This window comes from Trachinotus anak, unplaced genomic scaffold, assembly GCF_046630095.1.
Source record: "Trachinotus anak isolate AG129_WGS33_773 ecotype Australia unplaced genomic scaffold, CSIRO_AGI_Tana_v1 ptg000028l, whole genome shotgun sequence".
Classification (NCBI taxonomy): domain Eukaryota; kingdom Metazoa; phylum Chordata; class Actinopteri; order Carangiformes; family Carangidae; genus Trachinotus; species Trachinotus anak.
The window spans coordinates 13,102,431-13,125,066 of NW_027273879.1; the positions used below are offsets into that span (position 1 = coordinate 13,102,431).

Below are 22,636 nucleotides of genomic sequence, written 5' to 3' on the forward strand. Positions count from 1 at the left end.
TTTCCTTGTAATTTCTGGTAAAGAAAACACCATCATTCATCCTGAAAATTTTGGTCATGATGACACATATTTTTGACCTTGGACCAAATTTCACAAGAGCTGCTTTTATGTTTCCTCAAGTGGGATTTTGTGCAGCAGTGTCCGGCTATGGGCTTATAACACAGCCACGGTGACAACAAACATAAAGCTGTTTTCAGCGAAATCTTTTACTTCATTCATCTGCAGAAATGTTCATTGCAATATGTATTTGCCACTAAAACATCAGTATCCGTAGGCTACAAACAATTTCAAACAAGTTTAGGCTACATGAAACTATATATAGAGATATGAAAATGCATGGGGATAAAATGACAACATCAACAAGTTAAGGAATGAGCAACATTTGGTTAACATATGGTGAGCGGGCTTCGTGAAGTGTGCTGATCCTCGGGCCTGTTCTGTGGTTTCCATGTCTGTGCTCAGCTGCGTTACTGCGGGTTTTCTCATGTTAATGCCTCCAGCTCGTGAGGCGTTCACTGCCAGGGTATGATAATCTATCCACGGGATCTCCACTGGCACCCTTGATTGTCTGTCGGCCTCCCACAGGGCGACAACAGGAGACCTCATCAGTCTGAAACTGAAAATAGAAATGATGCTTTAACTTGGGATCAGGATAGAAGTATCGATAATCTGGATGATATTGATCAAATATTGGCATCACCTTACATTACTTACTGTTAATGGCCCGCAGTGATCCGCACCTTCGGTTTATTGACATGAGTGGAGACTTTACGCAGGGTGCTGTTTAATCACATTACTGCTGTGTGTGTGTGTGTGAGAGAGAGAGAGAGGGTGGGGGGTGCTGGTGGTGGAGGGAGGGTTATGGAGGGGACCTAGGGGGTAGGTAGAGTGGAGTTGCTTGACAGAAATGCCCCCACACACACACACACCCCACACACACACACACGCGTCGCAGAGAGAGAGCTGCAGAGCCGCAGATCCAAACAGTGAGGAGCTGGGGGACAGACAGAGCAGTCTGCAGAGAAGTTTCATCTGAAGACTTTTGTTGAAAAAGTACAACTCGTCCGTGCAGTTTGTCCAGTCCACACTCGGCTCATCTTCAGTTAAAAAAAAACCCCAACATATATATATATATATATATATATATATATATATATATATATATATATATATATATATATTGACTTCAGGTGCGTTGGCGCGGCGTGGACCTGTTGATTCATTTTTTTTTTTTTTTTTTGGATAAACTCGTGTAAACTTTGCAGGACATCTGGAAGGAGGCGATGCGGAGAGGGAGGTGCGGGGAGCGCAGTGTGGCCGGCAGTGAGAGCAGGATCTGACCCCGTGTAAAACCCCCAAATGACCACCCCTCTCAAACACGCGTGAAACAGCAGCGCCGCGTCCATGTCCAGGCTCAAGCCAGCATGACCCCCGTCCGGCGGTTTGTCGGATACTTGTCGGCTCACTTTACGTGACCGCATGGGCTTCGTCCGTGTGCTTTGCGGGGAAGAGTCGGTGCAAACGCGTCGTGAAGCAAACACAGGCTGCCGCGCACACTTTGGAGAGGGCGACGATGCGGGGCACTGTGGGCGCACTCATCCAGTCCTGCCTGCTGCTGCTGGTCCGAGCAGACCCGTGGAGGCTGAAGGACTCCGCCGACTGCGAGTTAAACAGGAAGGTGAGTTATCATGACACGGGAGTCGTTTGAATGCCGTAAAGAGTAGGTGTAAGGTTTGATCTTGGCATCTCAAAGCAGCCGCATCATATTTTATTTTGTGGTAGTAAAGTTTTAAAGGAGCCATGAAGTGCCTTCTTTTTTTAGCATTTAACCTGTTTCCACTTTGAAATCTGAAACCTGATTTTCTTCGTTGTGTTTTGTGTAAGTCTGTGACTAATGAAGATTTTCGTTATTGATCAAATCAATTAATCGTTCTTTCAACGAATCAATTAACTTTTTTTTTTTTTTGTTATAAATCGGTTTAAAAATAGTTTAAAATGTCCATCACAAGTTCTCAGAGCTCAGGGTGTCATCTTCAGATTGATTTTTTTCTCACTTGACAGTCCCAAACCTAAAGGAAATGTAATTGATAATCATGTTATGGTCATTAATAATGATATAAAAAGGTGATATCAGGAATTTAATGTCAGTTTGTTTGAGACATTGCATAAGATTAGTCCATTTTCAAAATTACTGATTCATCTTCTGGTGATCAATCAACCTGTGAGTCCGTCACTCCTCTCTACACTGGTTTTGTGTATTGGCTTTGTGCAACATGCAAGTATTTACATACTGTCCATACAGGTGTAGGGACGAAGCCACCAGATCAAGATGTACTGTTTCTCTTAAGAAGTTTACAAATGAATGAGTTTTTAACCTCTCTTTTATTGATGACCTCTCATCCTACCTTTGGTTTTAACTTGCCGGTAATGTCTTTAAACTCTCACAGACCATTTCAGGTTTGATGCAACTGAAACAGGAGGGCAAAACATTCTGGGCAACACTGACATGTGTATTGTTTGTTTGACACTTGGGTCCTAAGTGGCCCGTTAATAAGTCATTATCAGTCTGTTAGCAGTCTGTCTACTAAACAGCCTCTCACAAAGTGGTGGCTTTGCTGGTTGGTGTCAGACAGGCCCAGTGTCACTTTACATTAAAAGTAAATGTCATGAAGAAACTTCTGACTGATAAAGGATTCTACCCTTTCTCTCTGTTTTGTTTCCTAATTTCTCCGTTTCCCCATCTGCCTTCCACATGTGTCTGACTTGCTAATGTTTTGTGCTGCCACGCTTGGTCAATTGACAGAAAATAAATTTGATCATTAGATATGGCAAATGGTTCCAGCTTCGCATATGTGAAGATTTTCTGCTTTTCAGTGTTCATCACTGTAAATGAAAAGAAAGGTGGAAAGGTTCATGGGTCTAAAATTGCTGGTTAGACTAAGCAAAACTTTGAAGACAACACCCTGAGCCATGTGAACTTTTGAAAGGCATTTTTATTTTCTGACATCTATGTAGCCATTAATCACTTAATCAGAAAATGAATCAACAGATTAATATATAATGGAAATAATAGCAGTGTTTTTCAAAATCTTTTTTTAGCAAACTGACCTAAACTCCTTCTTGTGGACAATCAAACGGGATCCTCCCTCGTATTTCTATGGTACAATCCATGTTCCCTACACACGTGTTTGGGACTTTATTCCTGAAAACTCCAAGCAGGCCTTCCAGGAGAGCAACATCGTCTACTTTGAGCTGGACCTGACGGACCCTTACACCATCTCAGCCCTGACCAGCTGTCAGCTGCTTCCTCAGGGTGAAAACCTGCAGGACGTCCTACCTAGAGACATCTATCGGAGACTTAAGAGACACCTCGAGTATGTAAAACTCATGATGCCTTCGTGGATGACGCCGGATCAGAGAGGGAAGGGACTCTATGCAGACTACCTCTTCAATGCAATAGCTGGTAACTGGGAGAGGAAGCGGCCAGTTTGGGTGATGCTGATGGTGAACTCATTAACTGAGGCAGATATTAAGACGCGTGGGGTGCCGGTGCTTGACCTGTACCTGGCCCAGGAGGCGGAGAGGATGAGGAAGAGGACAGGGGCCGTTGAGAAGGTGGAGGAACAGTGCCATCCACTCAACGGGCTCAACTTCTCCCAGGTGAGTTTGAAACTGTATTGATTGGTGCCCAAGCCCAAGGTTTTGCCTGTTTTTCTGTTGCACACTCTAAGCAATGTTTACAACCATCTGCATGTTTCCATGTGTCCTGAAATGGCATGAAGTTTGCTGTGTTTATGGCTAAGCTTTAGTTTTGCAAAAAAATGATTTTTTTTGAGAATATATCTGTCAAAATACACGTAATTGTGGGTTAACTTGCAGCATTGCACCGGGATACACCACTGTTTAATGTCACATTGTTGACTTGCATCAATGGTCCAGAGGCAGCTTTGCTGAATTGATTCAAGAGATGATACTGACTGTATGAAGCAAACCAGATATCAGCCAGAAGTGAACAATTAACATTACTGTAAGAACTGATTTATGTTCTGCTGTGGAATTAGTGTTTCTTAATGTCAAAGCAGTGATAGGCCTTTAAAACTTTAGCAGAGGTTTTCAAAAGATATTTGCTTCTTGCTAACATGAACTAATGTAAATCTTAGTAAATGTAAAAGCAAATCTTTGCTAATGTTAATTAAGCTTTAGCTACGTTTTGTAAAACTAGATTTAAACCTTCTCTGTTCTTCTTGACAAGAGGTTTTTTTTTTTCGAACAGTGCATGGACGAAAAACATTACATGATTACCAACGTTTGATAAGAGGAACAGCTCAGAGAACTGGGACTGACCTTAAAGGAGCTGTTTGTAAGTTTTGCTGAATACATGGCCAACATTAGCATCAACAGCTGTTTACTTATCAGTCTAGTCTTAATTCTTTTACTCACCAAGATCTGCCTCCAGTGGTTGAAAGCAACGCCACTGTTAACTCTTATCTCTCTTCTACTGAAGTTAGCACGCCAACCAGCTGGCCTGGGCCTGTCTTAACACTTTGTAATCGCAACTCTGATAGCCTCCAATCTTTCCTTAAGACATAGCGTTGCTCACAGGCCATATTATAACCTCATGTTTTGTAAACACATCTTATCAAATGACAATCACCACCATCTACTCCCAGCAACTGGAGTTGAAAAACACTTTAGTTGGTTTTTCTTTGGTTTATAGTTGATTGGCATATCATGGTAACTGTACCATATCCACCTCCTCTCTGTATGGTACATCAAGTGTGTGCTAAGGGTGTCAAATGGTGCATTGCTACGTGACTTTACCCTTCAAACTTTTTAGGTCTGTTTCAATGAACTTATGTCAAATCTGCTCTGCTGAAGAGGCCTCACATCTCCTAAAATATTTCAGCTCAAGAGACTAAGAGGTGTAATACACATGACAAAGACCAGACGTATAATTCAGATCGGTGAAATTATTTTTGACAACAGAGGCGTGTAGTTTTCTCTTTTTCCCATAGCTCAGTCGAATGGAGAAAGGTGTGGTGTTAATCAGCTGTACAAACATTCAGCCGTGCTCCACCACGTCCTTTGTTATTAAAGAAAAATGGATCCTAATGACTCAAGTCTGAAATCTCCAGAAAAAAGGGAACCTTGTTCCTCAAACCAGCACACTTAAGTCCCCCTGTCTGCCTGCCTGTCTGTCTTTCTGTGCCCCTCGTGACCCTTTCAGCATTACAAACATCTCTCAAAGGCAGCAGTCACTATGAAATCATGTCGCGTATTATTGAGGAATTTCTGCTAATGCTGGTCGGGAGCTAAGGGGATTACACTTGACCATTTACCCTAACACCCAGAAGCTTAAAATGTTGTTATTTTAAAGTAGGCCTTGTTGGCCTCTCAGACAAAAAGTCTCTGCCCGAACCACCTAGCAGCACTTTTATTAGCATTCTCTTGAGTTGTAGAGGAAGAATGCGGCGTGCCGATGATCATAATATATAATCAGTCAAATATAAAATGACATGATTTTTGTCACTTGTTTGCATAGGCATTCAGATGGAAATCAATTTTCCATGGCGCTGTTTATTTCTTGATAAAAACAGGGAGTATAAATAAGAATTAACATCGCTAGGAGTCCAGATTCTTTTCTATGAATTCGATAAGATGACCAAATAAACACTGAAGTCAATTTTCTTTCTGTTATACTTGTATTTTTGGCAGATCAGATGCAACTATTCCTCATGTTATTTTAAATCAGTTTGTAATTTAGCTGTGACTGGCATCACCAGAAAAACAACCAATGGCCAGACAGAACAGGCCACTTGCTGACCTTTTTTCCTATCAAGCGTCCAGGGTTTGCATCATGTTTTCTGTGGTTTTACAAACCATAACCTAGTATTTTATTAGTCTCAAAGAGGTGGCAGATCATCAGTGATCATTTTTTTAATCGTCACATTGGTCTTTCTCTGTCAGGCACAGACAAACAACTTATTTTGTCATTTAGAAATGGGGACTTGTTATGGATTTCAGAAAAAGAGAGTGGGTGGCCGAAATAGCTTTTGTCAACACGGCTATAAAGACTGAAAACCTCCCATCATCACAGCCTTCACTGAATTAAGTCCACAAAGCCTCCAGGAGTCTCAACAATGAATTGTAGTGTCCCAGAAACAACCTCTACCCTGACACTGCACCAACACAGCACGCGGCTTGGCACTCCATAATTTCCACACTCAGTTTCAGTCTAATCAACAGCAGCTTGATGGACGCCTTGACCCCGGCTGACTTGAAGCAGCCCGCTTAATACTTTAGTAAACTTTTTTTTTTTATTCTCTCACAGTTTTGCCTTGTAGTTGAAAAGGGCAATTCCATTTAAAACCTTTCAGCTCAACTCAACTGTAAGATGTTCAGATAGAGTGCGATGAGTGAGATACACTCTTGGTGAAACAATACTGCCGCCTCAGCCGCCATTCTTGACTGAAAGTAATGTTTAATCAGGCTACAACTAGAGAACAGTATTTACGGTCTGTAATAGTCTCTGTAATGTTTTCACTGGCCATTTGCATTTGGCACGGAACGGGCCGTAAAAGAAAGGGGAAGGGAAATGGAAAAATAGAATATTCGTGTATTGAAGTAGTGAAAATTTCTGTCCTCATGCCTTTGTTTAGGGGAGACACATATTTACATCGTACCTTCTTGGTTACTTTCAGTGGTTCACATTTTCAGTAGATTTCCTGCCAGAGATGATGCAGATGTTCTCTTCCTCAGTGAGGCATTAACACAAACCCTGAATGGCTGGATGCAACATTTGCTGGTCTGTCTCTGGTCTCTGTTTATGATTTCCACGCTGGAAAATCATTGTAGCTTTTAGTATTGCACTGAAATGTAGCTCTGAAGGCGTCCGAGGTGAGAGAAGGCCTCGTAACCATGCGTCATTTCACATCTTCAGCAAACAGGTTAGACTGTTTTCGGTAAAGTTCGAGAGGGGGTGTCTCGTGGCCGAGACATTTTTAATCTCAGTGAAGCATTATCTAAACAAATCGATATTTCAATTGAATGGTCTGGCCTCCAGCTTCCAGGCTCAGTTGATTCTCATTGGATGGATTCTTTACTCGAATCTTACTACACTGAAAACTGGGCTCCTGAGATGAGGGCAGCTTTTGATGGGCAAATATTTAAAGATCAGTGTATGCTTGAAACAAATCAGTTCATAGCACATGTGATCTGACTACGTCTCAAGGCAAAAGTGTTTATATTTATTCTGGAGCTAGGAAAAGCTGGCTGTCATAGAAGTGAGTGAGACAAGATAGCTGTTTAAACATGGGGATCACAGTGCACACTCCACTCCTGCAAGCTTTGTCACCTTCACACCGACGTGTAGTGGGCATGTTTGTTCGATTGCCCACTTCAGAAAGTCACAAAAATTGTCAGAAACACTGTGCACCCAATCGCAATGTCAGACAGGTGTTTCAGAAGGAGGACTTAGCGTATTGGCGCCTTTTCATCGTCTTTCTGAGTTTGAATGCATTTAAAACATTGTTTTTTGGGTTTTTTTTTTTTTTTATTACCAGTGATGTGTCCATTTTTGAGTTGTCTCCCACTATAAATTAAGCCATTTGAGCTCATTATTTTCAAACCTCAATGAATTATACTTTCTTTACACAGATCTCTAATCTGGCTAAGCATGACTGCTCTTATTCTTGCTCGGTGCCCCTCGTCTTTTGAAGAGCGGGCTCAGCCTTGCCCATTACACTAAGTGAGCTTGTTGAGGACAACAATAGCTGTATGAAGGCCGGCTTTCTCTGTCACTGTTGTTGGAAACCCACGGGACATTCCACACCTCAGTGGAGCAGACCTGCTAATGAAAGTGTTGTTTCTTTCCTCCCATCACTGGGAGTAATGGTGCATGGAGAGGTGATGAATGCAGGTCTCAGTGTACGTCTATGAGAACAGGGAAGGAATGTTTGGAGCCCATTTGGTTCATTCATGACCACGAGGGGACTGGAACCAGGAGAGTTGAGATGCAGACTGAGATCAGTAGAAGAGCCATTAAGGAAGGAAGGCGTGACTCTGTCTCCATTAGAGGTACCATGACGTTACCTGTGTTTGACAACCTTGTAACTTCAGTTGTGGTATTTTTTATTTCACTTGAACTGACGGGCTACACGGCTCTGGATCTGCCATGTTTCACAAGAAAAGATCCAAAGAAATCTGAAACAAAACCAACTTTTATAACCCGAAAGAAAAGCAAAGTCCTCTCATTTGATTGAGCACTTCAGTTCTCGTTACAGTCTCAATTCTCTTCTCTCTTTTCTCTTTAATCTCCCGAGGAGAAGCATAAAATATAAGAAAGTTATTTCAATAACCAAGACAAAACATAACTTCTGCCCAATGTGAAACTGAGCATTAATCAAGCTCAACAGCACTGGTGATTTGAACCCAGTTATAATATCTTCCTGCCTGTCTGTAATTTAGACTTTTCCATACCCAATTTCAGAAAAATGCTCTTCCTTAAATGTGGCGGTAACAAGCACGTCAGGCTCATATCCAAACCTTTGTGTCTTGCTTACATCTACTTACATAACACCTTTAGCATTTGGGATTGCAGGGTTTAGTTACACTTTTTTTAACAGATCATCTTGACCCCGGGGTCAAGAAATGCTCTTTGCACACAGGGAGTGAGATCTGTTTTCAATTACAGCAAAAAATGGTTTGTTTTTGAATCAGCAGATTTGTGGGAAAACGTCTGCTTCCATGCTTCAGAGCTAAGAGGTCAAATACGAACGGGCCGCTCACTCTGGACCAAGACTCATTGGACGGGACAGATGCTGTCACAAAGTGTGAGCATCTCAATACTCCCACACTCTGCGTTGTCGTGATCGTAATGACTGCTAAGTGTGTTGGTTATGTAGAGTCTATAAAAAGTGAAGCTACACGTTGCAGACAGTACAATGGCCGTCCTTATTTTCCAGCCCGGCATGGGCAGCGCTTTGGGCGAACTGATTTCCAGAGCTTGCCCGCAGAGGAAAATCTGTGTCGATCCCAAATGAGAATGATGATGATAATGATGATGAGGATGTGTGCATGTGTGTCTGCATGTGCTGAGTGAGAAAAATGCGCTTCTGTCATGGGTCAATTCTTAAAGGAACAGTCCGACATTTTGGAAACGTCTTTCGTGCCTGGGAGCTGCTATTGGAGGCCACTTAGCTCAGCATAAAGACTGGAAACAGACAGACAGAGCTAACCTAGCAACACCTTTAAAGCCCACAAATTCTACACTTTATATCTCATTTGTTTAATAATCTAAATTTAATGCATTCAATAGTCTGCACTATGTATAGAAGTGGAGAAATGACAATATGTGGTGTTACAGGAGGTCAGGTGCTGGACTGTTTCTGGGCTGGCTGACTTCCCATCACTGCACTGCACATGTCCCAACAAATCGTCCAGCACATAACACCGCCCCAACCCCTCCTGCCCCACCCTCTACCATCACCACCACATCTTAAATCCACATATTGACGTTCTAACACTTGGTGTATGGATTAAGATAGGTATCAAACATTTCATCTCAATCTTGGCATGAAAGCAAGTCAGTGCATTTCCCATAATGTCTATTCCTTAAGAAAATGATTTGAATGGAGAAGTAGTTTTGGATGCTGCATATAATAGATTGTGTGTGTGTGTGTGTGTGTTCGAATGCACGTGTGTGTGTGTGTGTGTGAGAGAGAGAGAGAGAGAGAGAGAGAGAGAGAAAACATATGCTGGTATGATGACAGTATTACACAGCAACACACAGATCTGATTAAATCTCATTTGTCCCAGTGGAAAGAACCATAACTATCCGGTCCATTGAATCAGTGATCATCAGAGCAGAATGGCCTGCAGTGATGAAATGTATATGTGTGTACTCACATGAGTGGACACAACCAAAAGGCAATAAATCATAACCTATACTCACATTTATTAAGCTCATTAAGGTATTTCAAGTGCAGCTTTAATGCTCTGCCAGATGATTGCCTCAGCTTAAAGAATATTCATTTGTTATTTGGACAAGTGATAAATTATGGGGACAATTTTGAATAATTGATGAAATACTTATTCCAAGTAAATGTCCTCATGTGAGACGGTATAATTCCTTAAAACCAGAAAAAGTAGACGTTTGTGCGGAAAGATGGATTAAAGTCTTGAATCTTGACGTATGCTTGAACAGTCTTCCCGCGCTTCAACACAAGATAAATGCTCCCGTTACGTGGCTCATGTTTTGCAGTACAGCTGCATATTTATTTTCACTCCTATTGTAGGATGTGATTTGTGTTGTTTAGTTTGTAAGTTGTTGATCATCTTCAAATAGTTTGCAGTGTATAATTTGACTGGACTCTGATCAAAGGGAGTAAAGTTTCCATAGTGTGGAGTGAATTTGTCCAGTGTATATTTGTTCATATAATTGGTTCTGTCTGTTTATTATTGTTTCTGTCTGTATGTTGCATGAATGTTTGTGTGTACATGTGCGTTTCTGTGATTGTGTGCAAGAGTTCATGTTGGTGTATGAATGAGAGTTTGTATGTGTGCATGTGTGTATGTATGTGTACAGTTCTACGGTTGAATTTCCAACATGTCTTCACAGCCTCCTTTGAATCCCTGGTTTCATGTGGCACTGAGGTGCTTCATTTCCTCCCCACTGTTGACCAAACAGTCCCATATTAGATGTCTGTCTGTTTCCTCAGACATTATCTGTCCATCTGTGTGGTTACATGACACCAGAGACAAAGATGCACAGCTCGCCTTACTTTGAAAACCCCTTTTCCCACAAGCTTTATTGATAGAAATCGAAGCGTGAAGTCTGTCAACAAGTCATTATGAAAAAAAGCCACTGGGCAAAGAAGCCCTGGAGGTCATGAGTCTGATTTATTGGCTGCGATATAGATTGATAACAGGTTGTATTGATGATAGGATGATTTGGGCTGTTCAGTCACAAACCAAACAAGGAAGACAAGAGAGCGATTTTGCTTTTCTAGTGGCAGATGATGAAGGAAATATGAGACTGCTGGTTTTGTGATCTCCCAAAACAACTGACCTTCTTCTTATTACTCCGTTAAGGTGATACCAGCTCTATGATTCAACCCTGTTGCCTTCAGGGTTTCCTTGCTACAAAGTTCACAATCATCACATGAAGTTTCAAGTCTTCAGTGTTTTTCTTTTTGATTTTGTAAAATATTACAAAGTTTTACAAAGTAAAAATTACATTTTCCTTTCCTGTCTAAGTTCACCAATTTGCATCATTTTGTTTTTCAACTACATTTGATTGAAAGCGGATCAGACACAGCTGGCACCTGTGTGCCAAGAAAAAGAGCTTAGATCCCCGAAAGTATCTACAGTAACACACTCCAGCGGAGGAGCGTCTGACTTTTGGAGACTGCCGCGGGCTTTTCCTGGTTGTGTAATGCAGGCTTCTGCAGCTTAAATAGGGATTTAATAGCTTGTCTCTCTGACTTAACACCAGGTCATGAAAACTTGTGCAGGCTGAGGAGCCTCATAGTTCGATCATTGCTGTGCATTCATACTAATGTTTGATGCTTAAAAATAATCTATATGGCCTGTTATGTAATTTTTGTCACGATGATTTGTCTGCACTTTCAAAGGGACAGAAAAACCGGTACACTGAGGCCTTTATAGCCACGTGGCAGTAAATTAAATGCCTTGCTGGCTTTGGCATCCTCACTATTCAGTAAGATGCCCTCAAGGGATTGCTACAATTTATACATAACCCTATTTAACCCACAATTTTATTATCATTTTAAATTAGAGAAAATACTTTTGACCTTTGATCATTATATATTTTTGCTTTAAAAATCAGTGCAGATTTTCTTCAAATACACTTCTGTATTATCGACAATCAGTATTTTGTACTGTTACATCCTCTGTGGATTGTTTTTTATGTATATTACTGGATATGCTCCGTGGGTAAAATACTTTAATTCTGATTACACAAAGCACAACTCACAGAATTGTTTTAGTTGGCCAAATGGGCCCAAGGTAACACTCAAATTAAACACGGTTAATTAAAATTAATTAATGTATCTCTTGATCTTCTCCAAGGATTAATGTATAATAACTGAAATGAGACAAGTAAAAATAACTCTGACTGTAATTACAGATGGAATAACAGATATCTCTGCCACTGCTTATTTTAGCAGGCAGTTTTCCATTCGCTGTTCCAGCATCTGATTGTGAAACCTTGCCGAGGACAAACAGCTCACAGAGAAACACTGAAAACACATTTGTGATTCTGCTGTCCTGCAGCGTGCCTCCACCTTCATTTAAGTAAGAAAAGCTCAGCATCTACAAATGTACTTAACACTCACCTAACAGCTGGCCTTCCCATCTTTAAAGCTAATCTAAGTTAGATGTAAGAGCAATTAGAGTCATTATAATACTCATTTTAATTTGTTTGGTGCCCATCATTCTCTCCATTGTTGTGTAAGTTAAGATTTTTGCAGGCTGGGTCATCGTTATTACTAAGCTACGACCAGTCAGCGCTGAATTAGCATGTGAGTGATAAAAATTAAGGAATGCCACACACGCTCCTTTTGGAGGAAGATGGTAATTACATTTATTCTTGTGTATTGAAAAACATGCAGCTGGAACCTGGAATAATAAACAGTTCATTATGCAGGTTGGCAGATGTCTCCTGTTGCATCAAAACACTGGAGATTTCAGTTAAATCTTCATTCACAGCTCTGTGTGTGGGGGTTTCATTGTTTTAACACGTCTTAACCCAGAGGGCACAGCTCACAGTGACTGTTTTGATGTGATATTTAGACTGCAGTGATGAATCCCATTATTGCTTTTTCATGATACAGAATTTACACATTTTTTCAGGCTGTACCTTTATTGCTTTACATTCTTGGGGTTTTTCGATTGTCACTTGGTAGTTAAACTTAATAGTGACATACGTTTACCACTAACAAGACATCCGATACTGCATTTGTTGTTAAACAGTTGCAGTAATTTGACAGCACAACACTTAGTAGCATTACTGCTAAATTTTCATGCCACCATATTGAATTAAGCACAAAATCCACCCACAATTTTCTTGGAACAGTAAATTTGGCTGTCGTTCTTGTGCTTACATTGAATGGAGATGATAGCTATCAGATAAGAAGGCAATAATGGCCTCCTTCACATGCGGATACACATCAGTTGTGAAAAGCCTAATGCCTTTGTTCACCGACAACTGTGATCTAATTGTTTCAGCTCAGGTACTGCGAGCTCTGAGCAGGCATGCAGCAGAGCGTAAAAACCCCCATAAACCTATTTCAGCCACATATGATCAACTTTTAATTCCTAAAATTGAAAATTACTAACACAAGACACTGTAGTATCCAAGTGAGGCAAGAATTAAAAAAGAAACCTGTATTTGCACTGTGTTGAGTTTGAGTTTTCAGAATCATAATCCTGTAGTTTTTAATCATCACACAATGCTGCAAATTTAAGACAAACATGCTTTTTAACACAGGAGCTTGGTTTTCAAATGAGCATTTACCTCTCGCAGTCTGTCTCATGAATTGCTCCTGGTATGCTCATGCTTTCCCTCCACTAGAAAGGTTTGTGGCTAGTCTGGATTAGCTCCAGCTTCTCCACCACCTGGAGACACGAGCCAAACCTGGCTGGACTGCAGCCGAGCAGTACAAGGCCAAAGCTGTCCGCAAACTCCAACACACAGGATTATTACTGTCACCTGGAACTTGTGGGAAGGTTTTGTGCTGCAGCCACTTTATAATTTTGGATTGAATTAAATTCTTATTTGCGACTTTGGAACAGAGAAACGATTCATTTTTCTCCTATTTGCTTTGAGGTGACCTTGTTTATGCACAGAAGTGTTTGAGCATGTAGTCTTTAATCCTGAGACTCTTTGGCTTCACTCAGTAGAGATGTATGTTAGAGTTTAGCCAAGAATGCAATTACTAACTAATCAATGAAGAAACTAAAACCATATTATAACAATCATAGCAAAGTAAAAATGTACAAAATTAACAAAAGTCGGTTCACATTGAAAATTAGGATGACTTCACAAGCCCCTGTACAGTAGATGCTGATGAAATTGAACTTATTAGACAAACCTACTAAGAGTTGTAGTTAGGAGGAACATGCAGTTTTCTTCCTACCTCACCACAAGTCCACTTGTGTCTTTCTGGCTCCAGGGCAGATTTTTGATGACTTTAGTGGAATTTATCAGGTGAGTGCCACACAGGAGGGATTTTGTGAGACTTTGCTGTTCTCCACAGGGGTTCTGACCTGACTAAGGCTCAGACGGCCAAATGCCTTGACGGACATATAGGTATAAGTTCCCTCATACAACAACAGGAATTTCTTCCAGCTGGGTGATGCTTTTCAACCGACACTGCGAAGCTGCTCTCTATGTCATTGCTCATCTGTAACTTGTCAAGTTAGCGTTCACACTGTCTTAATGATTGCAGGTTGTTTGAATCACCAGTAGGTGCTCGTAAGATATTTCACCAGACAGCATCTTCAAGTGAAACGTAATGTACTACAGAGGTGGGTGTACATCAGTGAGACGGTGCAGTGAAGAAAAAATCAATTCACTCCAATGGAGCTGCTGCGATCTGAGGGCCCGCTCAAGTTGGCAAAAATAAAGAGATGGGGGAGCAGGAGGGCCACGAACAGAGGAAGCTAGCTGCGAGCTGTTATATAACATCCTCTAAAACCTGAGTCTATGTACAAATAGGTTTTAGATAAGCTGTGTAAACTTATTGTAGCGTTTGCGACTGCAAAGTCGAAACAATCAAATGGAGTAAGTTACAGACTACTGAAGAAACTGTTTACGATAATCATACATATTACATATGTATTTTGAATCCTCTGCTAGCGGTTGCCTCGTTTTCTTTCTTTAATGCAGGATAAAATTGTTTTTACTTTTGTCTTACTTGACTGGTAACAGAAACGTTTCCGCTCTACTGTTTACCAGTATTTGCCACGCCGCCGAACAGCAGTTGATATGGTGTTGGATTTTTGTGTCTTGTGGTGTGTTCGCTTTCCCTGCAGCATGTAAGAAAACACGGGTGAAAACTGTGCTGCCAGCTTCAACAGCCTGCCGTTGTAACTTCAAGATAAGATCTTTTCAGGGAAACACTTTTCATTTTGATTAATAGTTGTTGCTTCTTGGATGACTGACAGATATTGGTCTGAACACAACTGGAAATGTGATGGTCCGCTGCTCTGACTTGTTTTGCATCCGTAAAGGAGAGAGTGGGAGAAACCTGTGGTGTGTGGTTGTGTTTCTGCGTGTGTCTCTTTAGGGGAAATAATGATGACTTTGTACATTTTTCTTCCTACCCACCACTATATGCATATGTGCTATATGAATAAAAATGTAAAAAAAAAAAAAAAAAAGTGGTGAAAAACATAGTAACACCATTGTTGGCATCAAAAATCTGGCTTCTATCAGCTGACAGGTGATCATTTCCTGACAATCCGATGAGCCATGTCAGAAACCAAAAAGAGGGATTACAAAAATGGATGATACCATAGCTAATACCAGTTAAGTTGCAGATATGTCACATTAGTATCATCCAATGGCATTTAAAAAAGTGATGGCGGTGCCTCGCTGCTAGCCGTTCTTCCTATATGTGTCTCTCGGATTCACGCTTAGACACACACACATGCACACACAGATACGTAACCAAGAGTACACAGATGTATGTAAGCTATTATATGCACACATGCTTTTAAGGTTTTGTTCAAGCGTCCACACAAGTCAGACCAACACATAACGCATAAACATGCGTATCAGATTCCTCCCACCACCTCCCCGACTCAGTTCCACGCTGCGGGTGAAGGCTTTCAGGGTTGTTTCCGCCCAAAGACTGTTTGTGTTTTGGGGGTTTGTCTGCCTGTGGTAGCTGAGATCATAAAACCTGTGAGAGTTTAACAGCAACACCGCTGTTTGGACTCCCAGCTCATTTCACCACCTCTCTCTGTGTTGTGGCCCCTTTGCAAAGGGTTTCACCACCTTGGTGTTACTTTCATAGTTCTGGATCTCATTCTGGGTATGATAACTTTTTAGTCCTGCCAGGGTCATGGCACCACGGATCACAAAGCGGGTTCAGCTTTTCCACCACTTTGGTCCAGAATGAAATATCTCAACAACTACGCTACCTAATGGATTGCCATGAAATATTTTACAGTCGCTCAAGGTCCTCAGAGGCTGAGCAACAATAATAATTGTGTAATTGTTGAAGTCATTTGTCAATCAGAAGAAATTTCTGCTTTTCAGTGTTTTATATCATTGTAAATTGAATGTATTTGAGGTAATCGGACAAAACAAGCAATTCAGGAAGGAAATTTTAACATGCATTTTTCACAGTGTTCATATTTTACAGACAGAATGATTGATAATTGATTATTACTTATGAATTACGTCATGGTCAGATATGTTGAGTCAAATGTCACTGAGTCTCAGTATAGAGACACTATAGATATGAAACTTGGTTTGATTCTTAGGAATACTTAAATTCCCAAATCCCTAAATTGTGATCTAAAATCAGATGCAAACCGCTCTCTGTCCCCACATCCCTCCTCGTGTCTCTCTTCCCACAGCACTTCTTCCCCTGATCTAAACTTGGTCTGAAATTGCTCTGTAAAAAGTCTTTTTTTAGTGTATCTTGTATCATTTGTGTAGCTTTGACAGTTGTTATTTTGGTGGTAACCTCACATGACAGGAACATGTTTATGTGTGTGCCGTCCTCCTGAATGCAAGGAAACGTTTTTCTGAAAACTGAACTCCCAACACATTTAGTGTGTTTGAATGTTTTACATATTTTGTTGGCTGTTTAGAAGTTTGTGGTTGCGAGGCTGCGGGTCGAGGCAGACGTCTGCACAACAACAACCATCGCTCTCTTCCCTCCGGCTCGCTCGCTCTCTCTGTCTTTCCATCGTTCCACCTATATCTGTTTATCACTCCATCTCTCCTTTTTCTTTCCCTGCAGGCCTGGCTCTCTCTTTTCCTCCCACTGTCCGTCTCTAAATATTGTTTTTTGTTTTCTGTTTATCTCTCTCAACCCCTTCGTCTCCTGTACTGATCAGTCTTTCACCACAAGAAACAGATGCATTTCACACCTGGTTTGGATACGAGGTCTTATTTTCCATGACATAGACTCATTCTGTTTGTGTGTGTGTGTGTGTTTGTGAGATTTTGTGTTTGTACTGGCGTTAAAGGCCATGTTGTGCTTTGAATCAGTGTTTTTGTTTGGAACAAGGGAATTGAAGCAAGCTGATGGAAGGTGTTGATATTCATATTAATGCGAACGTGTCAGGCTGTGTGATGGCGTGTGTGCGTGGTATCGTCAGTTCGCTTTGCCAGTAGTGCTTTGGTTCTGAGTCCGGGCCAGTGGTTTAAGGGAATTGCTGATACTTGTAAACAGCACAGTGCGGGTTTTTGATTCCTGCTGTCTCTCTATCTGACTTCATAGAGTCAAAAGTTGGAGATTTATTTCTGGCCCTGCTCCCTGCTGTTTTTGTTGTCCAGTGCTGAGAACATGTTGTCTTAACAAAATTGTACCCATCATCCTGTGAAGTGGGAGATTTGGTGTCTCTATGTCTAAAGGCGGTGTTTTTTTTATAAAGGAGCTGCATGGGCTCAACACTGTCAATAGTAGTTTACTACTATTGACAGTGTTGAGACAGTCTGAAACAAAGCAAGACAGTTTTCTCCACCCATGAAGGAGCACTTTACCTTTCAGGTAATCTGAGGAATTCAAAACCACAAATTTTTGAGTTACACGTTTTTCAGCAGACAGCCACAAAATCTGTTGCTTTATAATGTGGTTTTCATGTTGGGGAAAACATAACATAACATAACATAACATAACATAACATAACATAACATAACATAACATAACATAACATAACATAACATAACACAACACAACACAACACAACACAACACAACACAACACAACTATGCTCTAGAAATCAACTATATTGACATATTATGACTTTTTTCTTAACATAAAACCAACTCTCAAAAAAACAACTTTATTTTTGAAATATTATTATTATAATAAATAATATTATTACTTACCTTACCTTGTCATCTTTTTCTAACAGTGGCTCTAACACTCTCTATATAACTTTTATAGAAAAAATAAAAAATAAAAAAGTATTAAAGTTAATCTTGAATTAACAGTGATACATGTATTAAGTTAAGTTTAAGTTTAGGTTTAAGTTAAGCTAAGTTTCTACCATTCATGTTCACTTGCATGACACTGCAAATTAAGTATCAATAAAAGATTTCATTTTTGAGGCATTATAATGGCCCAAACAATTTCTAAAGTGATGAAGGTTCAACAATGGTGTTTATGTGACCTCAGTGCTGGATCAGTGTAGGAAGTCCATTAGTGACCTTTAGAGTCGGAGAAACAGAGAGGTCAGACTGTCTGACGTCAGAGCAGAAGCTATATACATGTCTGTTTGTGTGTGTGTGTGTGTGTTTGTGTGTGTTGCTGCCCTGAAATATGAAGCTTTCCTAAAGAGCTTAAGCGATGATTACTTGATTCAGTTTTATTACCTGGCAGTGACAGCCGAGGGATCCTTGCATGTCTGTTGAAGTGTATGTGATACAAAGAAGATAAAATATGTGCTGAGCTAAAGAAACACGCACTGAACAATGAGCAGCAGTCAGTTTAGTGACACTAACAAACCAGTTTTCTGGTGGTGATGAATCTTCGGGGCTGTCACTTGTTGTAACCTCGCTACTTTTTTTTTTTTTTTGTGTGTCTGCGTTCAATCTTGATTTGATTTACTCTTCTCTCCCTGTTTGTATGATAACACACAGTTTTACACACACACACACACACACACACACACACCGTGAATACCTGGATGGTCAGTGTGTATCCAAACTAAGTGCTCACAGCTGCACTGCTTTGACTCTCGGCATGAAACCGTTCTGCAGTGTTGTTCTTGACTCGCGCTGTCCTGAAGATTAACAGTGTTCCTTCAGTCAGCGGACAGTTGCAGAGATTGATGGCTGTTTTCCTTGTGGCTCGCTGTGTTTTCAGGACCCACGTGTTGTTTCTTAGTGGGACTTATGGACTGATGGAGTGGCTGGCCGGCTGCTCTGTGGGGGTGTGTGTGAGCATGTATGTGTGTGAGAGAGCGAGAGAAAGGGAGTGTGACAGACACAAAGACAGGAAGGCAAAATGCAGTGAACAGTGGATGACTGTGTTTGCCAACTCTCACAAACTCTCCTCCTCCTGTCTGGTAGTTGTCAGTGAGCAGGATGACTGTTGCCAACATATGTGTGTAAGTGTGTGTGTGTGTGTGTGTGTGTGTGTGTGGTTGAATGTGTGTTTACATGTATTTGCTAAATTGATTTTTTTTGTTATTAGGCTCAGAGTGATGGTTACTTCTTCATGTTTTATTTTGCTTGATAAACACTTAATTCATCAGAATTGTCTGCGATTTCTTTTCTGTCAGTCAACTAAATGGCTAATCACCAACTTTGACTGAGCCTTTATTTCTCTCTGATTTCATTCCTTTGTCATCCAGTGTTTTATCGTGACAGATGTGTGCGAGTGAAACGTGCTGGCATGTGTCTGTTTTATTAAGGGTGTGTTGGTCGGGACTCATAGACAGCTTCTTCTTCAGGGTGTAGTGAAGCAGGATAGGGTGGGAGGCTTGAAAAGTTGACATTTCAATCACCACCATTCCTGCACACACACACACACATGCACACACACATACACACACACACACACACACACACACACACACACACTCACGCTCTCTCACACACACACACACACCTTCAGCCATTTGGTTTGAGGCTGATTCCCTGTGACAGCCTAAATATTTGGCTGCGTCCGGGCACCAAGGTAAATGCACCCCGCAAGAATGTTTTTACAGGGCGAGAGAGAGAGAGAGAGAGAGAGAGAGAGAGAGAGAGAGAGAGAAGAGAGAGAGAGAGAGGTTTTGGACAGAGATAAAGAGAGAGAGAAACACAGAGAACACACAGAGAGAAAGAGAGGGAGAACTGTATTCACCGCTTCATAGAAATGTGGTTTGTGTGTCGGCCATCAGGGTGAGCTACGCGGATCTAATGTTCATTTATAGGCAGTATTCACAGCAGTGTGGTTGCAAGCACATTTATTAAAGCATTCGTCAACGCCGCACATTAATAGACACTTATAAATGTCCCCATATCTGCTTACAGCTCCTTTATAGTGTGTTATGAACCATTCATTACATGTTTATATAGTGCTTAGAAATCTTCTCTATCTTTTGTAATAGGTTAGGGGTTCGGTTTGTTTACTAGCTGAAACAACCAACATTGAGACATCATCATGGGCTCGGGGGTATGTTGATAGACACAGTTTTCTTGCATTTTATAGATTGGATTTTTTGAGGTGAAAAAGTTATATTGTCCAATTCAGAATGAGCCCTGCTTGAATATGTCCCATTTTTTCCCACACACATTTTGAAAAGACAGAAACTCTGTGTGGACACTCACACACACAAACACACACACCTCAGCTGTCTGGCTGTGGGAGAGAACGTCAAGGGGGAGAAACAATTTTTGGTCATCATTATTTTCAAAGATATAGTCTGGGGAGTTTTCCCAGAGTGTCGTGGTGAAGAAATCATTTTCTTTCTTTTTCTCCTTCTTCTCTTTACATTCTCTCCTCTGTCTCTCCTGTGTAGGAAATCTAGACCCCATATTTCCTTTCTTTTGTCTCATATTGGAAAATTAATAAAGCTATCTTCAAAGGTCTGCTTTGAGCTCTGCAGAGGCTGCAGTAATCCACAATGATGAGGCATTTAGACACACACACACACACACACACAGACGCTCACATCTACATTGACAGCAACATACATGTGCATACAAACACACAGAGAAACAACCTAATCTTGTACAGGTGTATACACACTTACATGCATGAAGACACACACACACACACACACACACACACACACACACACACACACAGCGAGGGGATCATTAGTGACCTGCGGAATGCAGGGGTCAAATCTTAAAAGACCTGGCTGATAGAGGGGATGTGTAGGATCAAAGGAGAAAAGGAGGAAAGGAGGGATAGATGGATGGAAGGAGGGATAGGAGGAGAGGGAGGGAGTGTACAGGATCAAAGGGAGGAATGAAATGATGGCAGGATGAATGGAGGAGTGAGAGCGGAGGTGTAGGCGAGGTGGGAGGAAAGTGAGAGAGAATGTGCTCAGGAGGAGTTGGAAGGAGCGAATGGAGGGTTGAAAAAAGAAAGACAGGGGAGGAAAACGAGGTAGAGGAGGAAGGGTAGAGGGACAGAGTGTAGGAACAATACAGATAACTCAAGCTGACAGGTGTGTGTGTGTGTGTGTGTGTGTGTTTAAATGGTGAGCTTTCAGCCAGAAAGTGAAAGCTCACTTGTGCAGTGGTGAAAGATTTATGTATGTGCAGATGTGTGTGTGTGTGTGCGTGTGTGTGGGTGTGTGTGAGTGTCAGTGAATACCTGCTGAATGAAACTGTGACAGTTTTTTGCAGCTGCATTGCTCATTAGCTACTGTTGACACAGCCATTAGTTTATGAATCTGAATCCATTTAAAATACAGTTTTTTTGTTCTCAATTTTGGGAAAAAGCAGCAACTTCCACCACCACAAATCTGTTTTTAGAAATGCCCAGAAACGTCTTCACTTTTTATGCATGTGTTCACTATGATTAAAACAGTTTCTCTACCTATTGGCTGAATACACTCTAAAGCCAAATGACTCCTCCTCATAGCTTCAAAACCTCTCTGCAAATAGCAAAAACACAAACTAGGAAACAGATTCATTTATGTTTCTCAGAGGACGTGCTTTCTTACACCACTTGTGTAATTTTCAGTGGCATTAGTTGGCTGAGTATGTACTCATCTACCACAAGATGGAGAAAAAGAAAGGGAGGCGCCGTATGCTGTGATCACAGTGTGGCATCTGTTATGAAAACTTAACCTCATCTTGTCTGTCATATAAAATAAAGGACAGGTTACTTCCTGTAGTTCAAAAACAAAAAGCAAAAAACAATGTAGTCAAATTACCAGGTGTCAGTTAAAAATGTTGGACTGGACTTCAGACTGTCGGAGTCACTCCTCTGTAAAATGCTGGCAGTGCTGCTGTGCTGCTCCTGATGGGTCTTGTTTTAGGGCCGAATGCTCCGACTAACGTTTCACTGATCACATCACTCACAAGTTACTCACAATCCATATCTCTGTCCATTTCTGTCTTCCTTCATCTCTACCTCTGAGATTTCACTGATAACAACAGCGTCAGTTTCTTTCTTTCTTTCTTTCTTTCTTTCTTTCTTTCTTTCTTTCTTTCTTTCTTTCTTTCCTTCTTTCTTTCTTTCTCATTGTTTATACTGTCCTGTTTCTTTCTCTACTGATTTCTGGTAGAAATAACGTTCTGTTCTCCTCTCTGTCTCTGTGTGTATTACAGAGAGAGAGAGAAAGAGAGAGAGAGATTGAGAGAGAGAGAGAGAGCGAGAGAGAGAGAGAGAGAGTTATATTACTCTGATAACATCACAGAGTCAGGAGGAAACAGAGGAGCTGTTGGAAGTCTTCATTTGTACTTGGGAGATGGCCAAGGCTC

At 41.0% G+C, this 22,636-nt stretch overlaps 1 protein-coding gene across 1 annotated transcript in view; it reads left to right on the forward strand.

The window, feature by feature from the left end:
- Positions 1-1,193: 1,193 nt before the first annotated feature.
- The window catches only part of trabd2a (TraB domain containing 2A), a 58,008-nt gene continuing 36,565 nt past the window's right edge, over positions 1,194-22,636 (forward strand). Inside the window, exons 1-2 of the mRNA XM_071466610.1 lie at positions 1,194-1,678; positions 3,100-3,660. Of these exons, the coding sequence (XP_071322711.1) occupies positions 1,574-1,678; positions 3,100-3,660 (666 nt within the window). The 5' untranslated portion in view covers positions 1,194-1,573. The remainder of the gene's footprint in view (positions 1,679-3,099; positions 3,661-22,636) is intronic.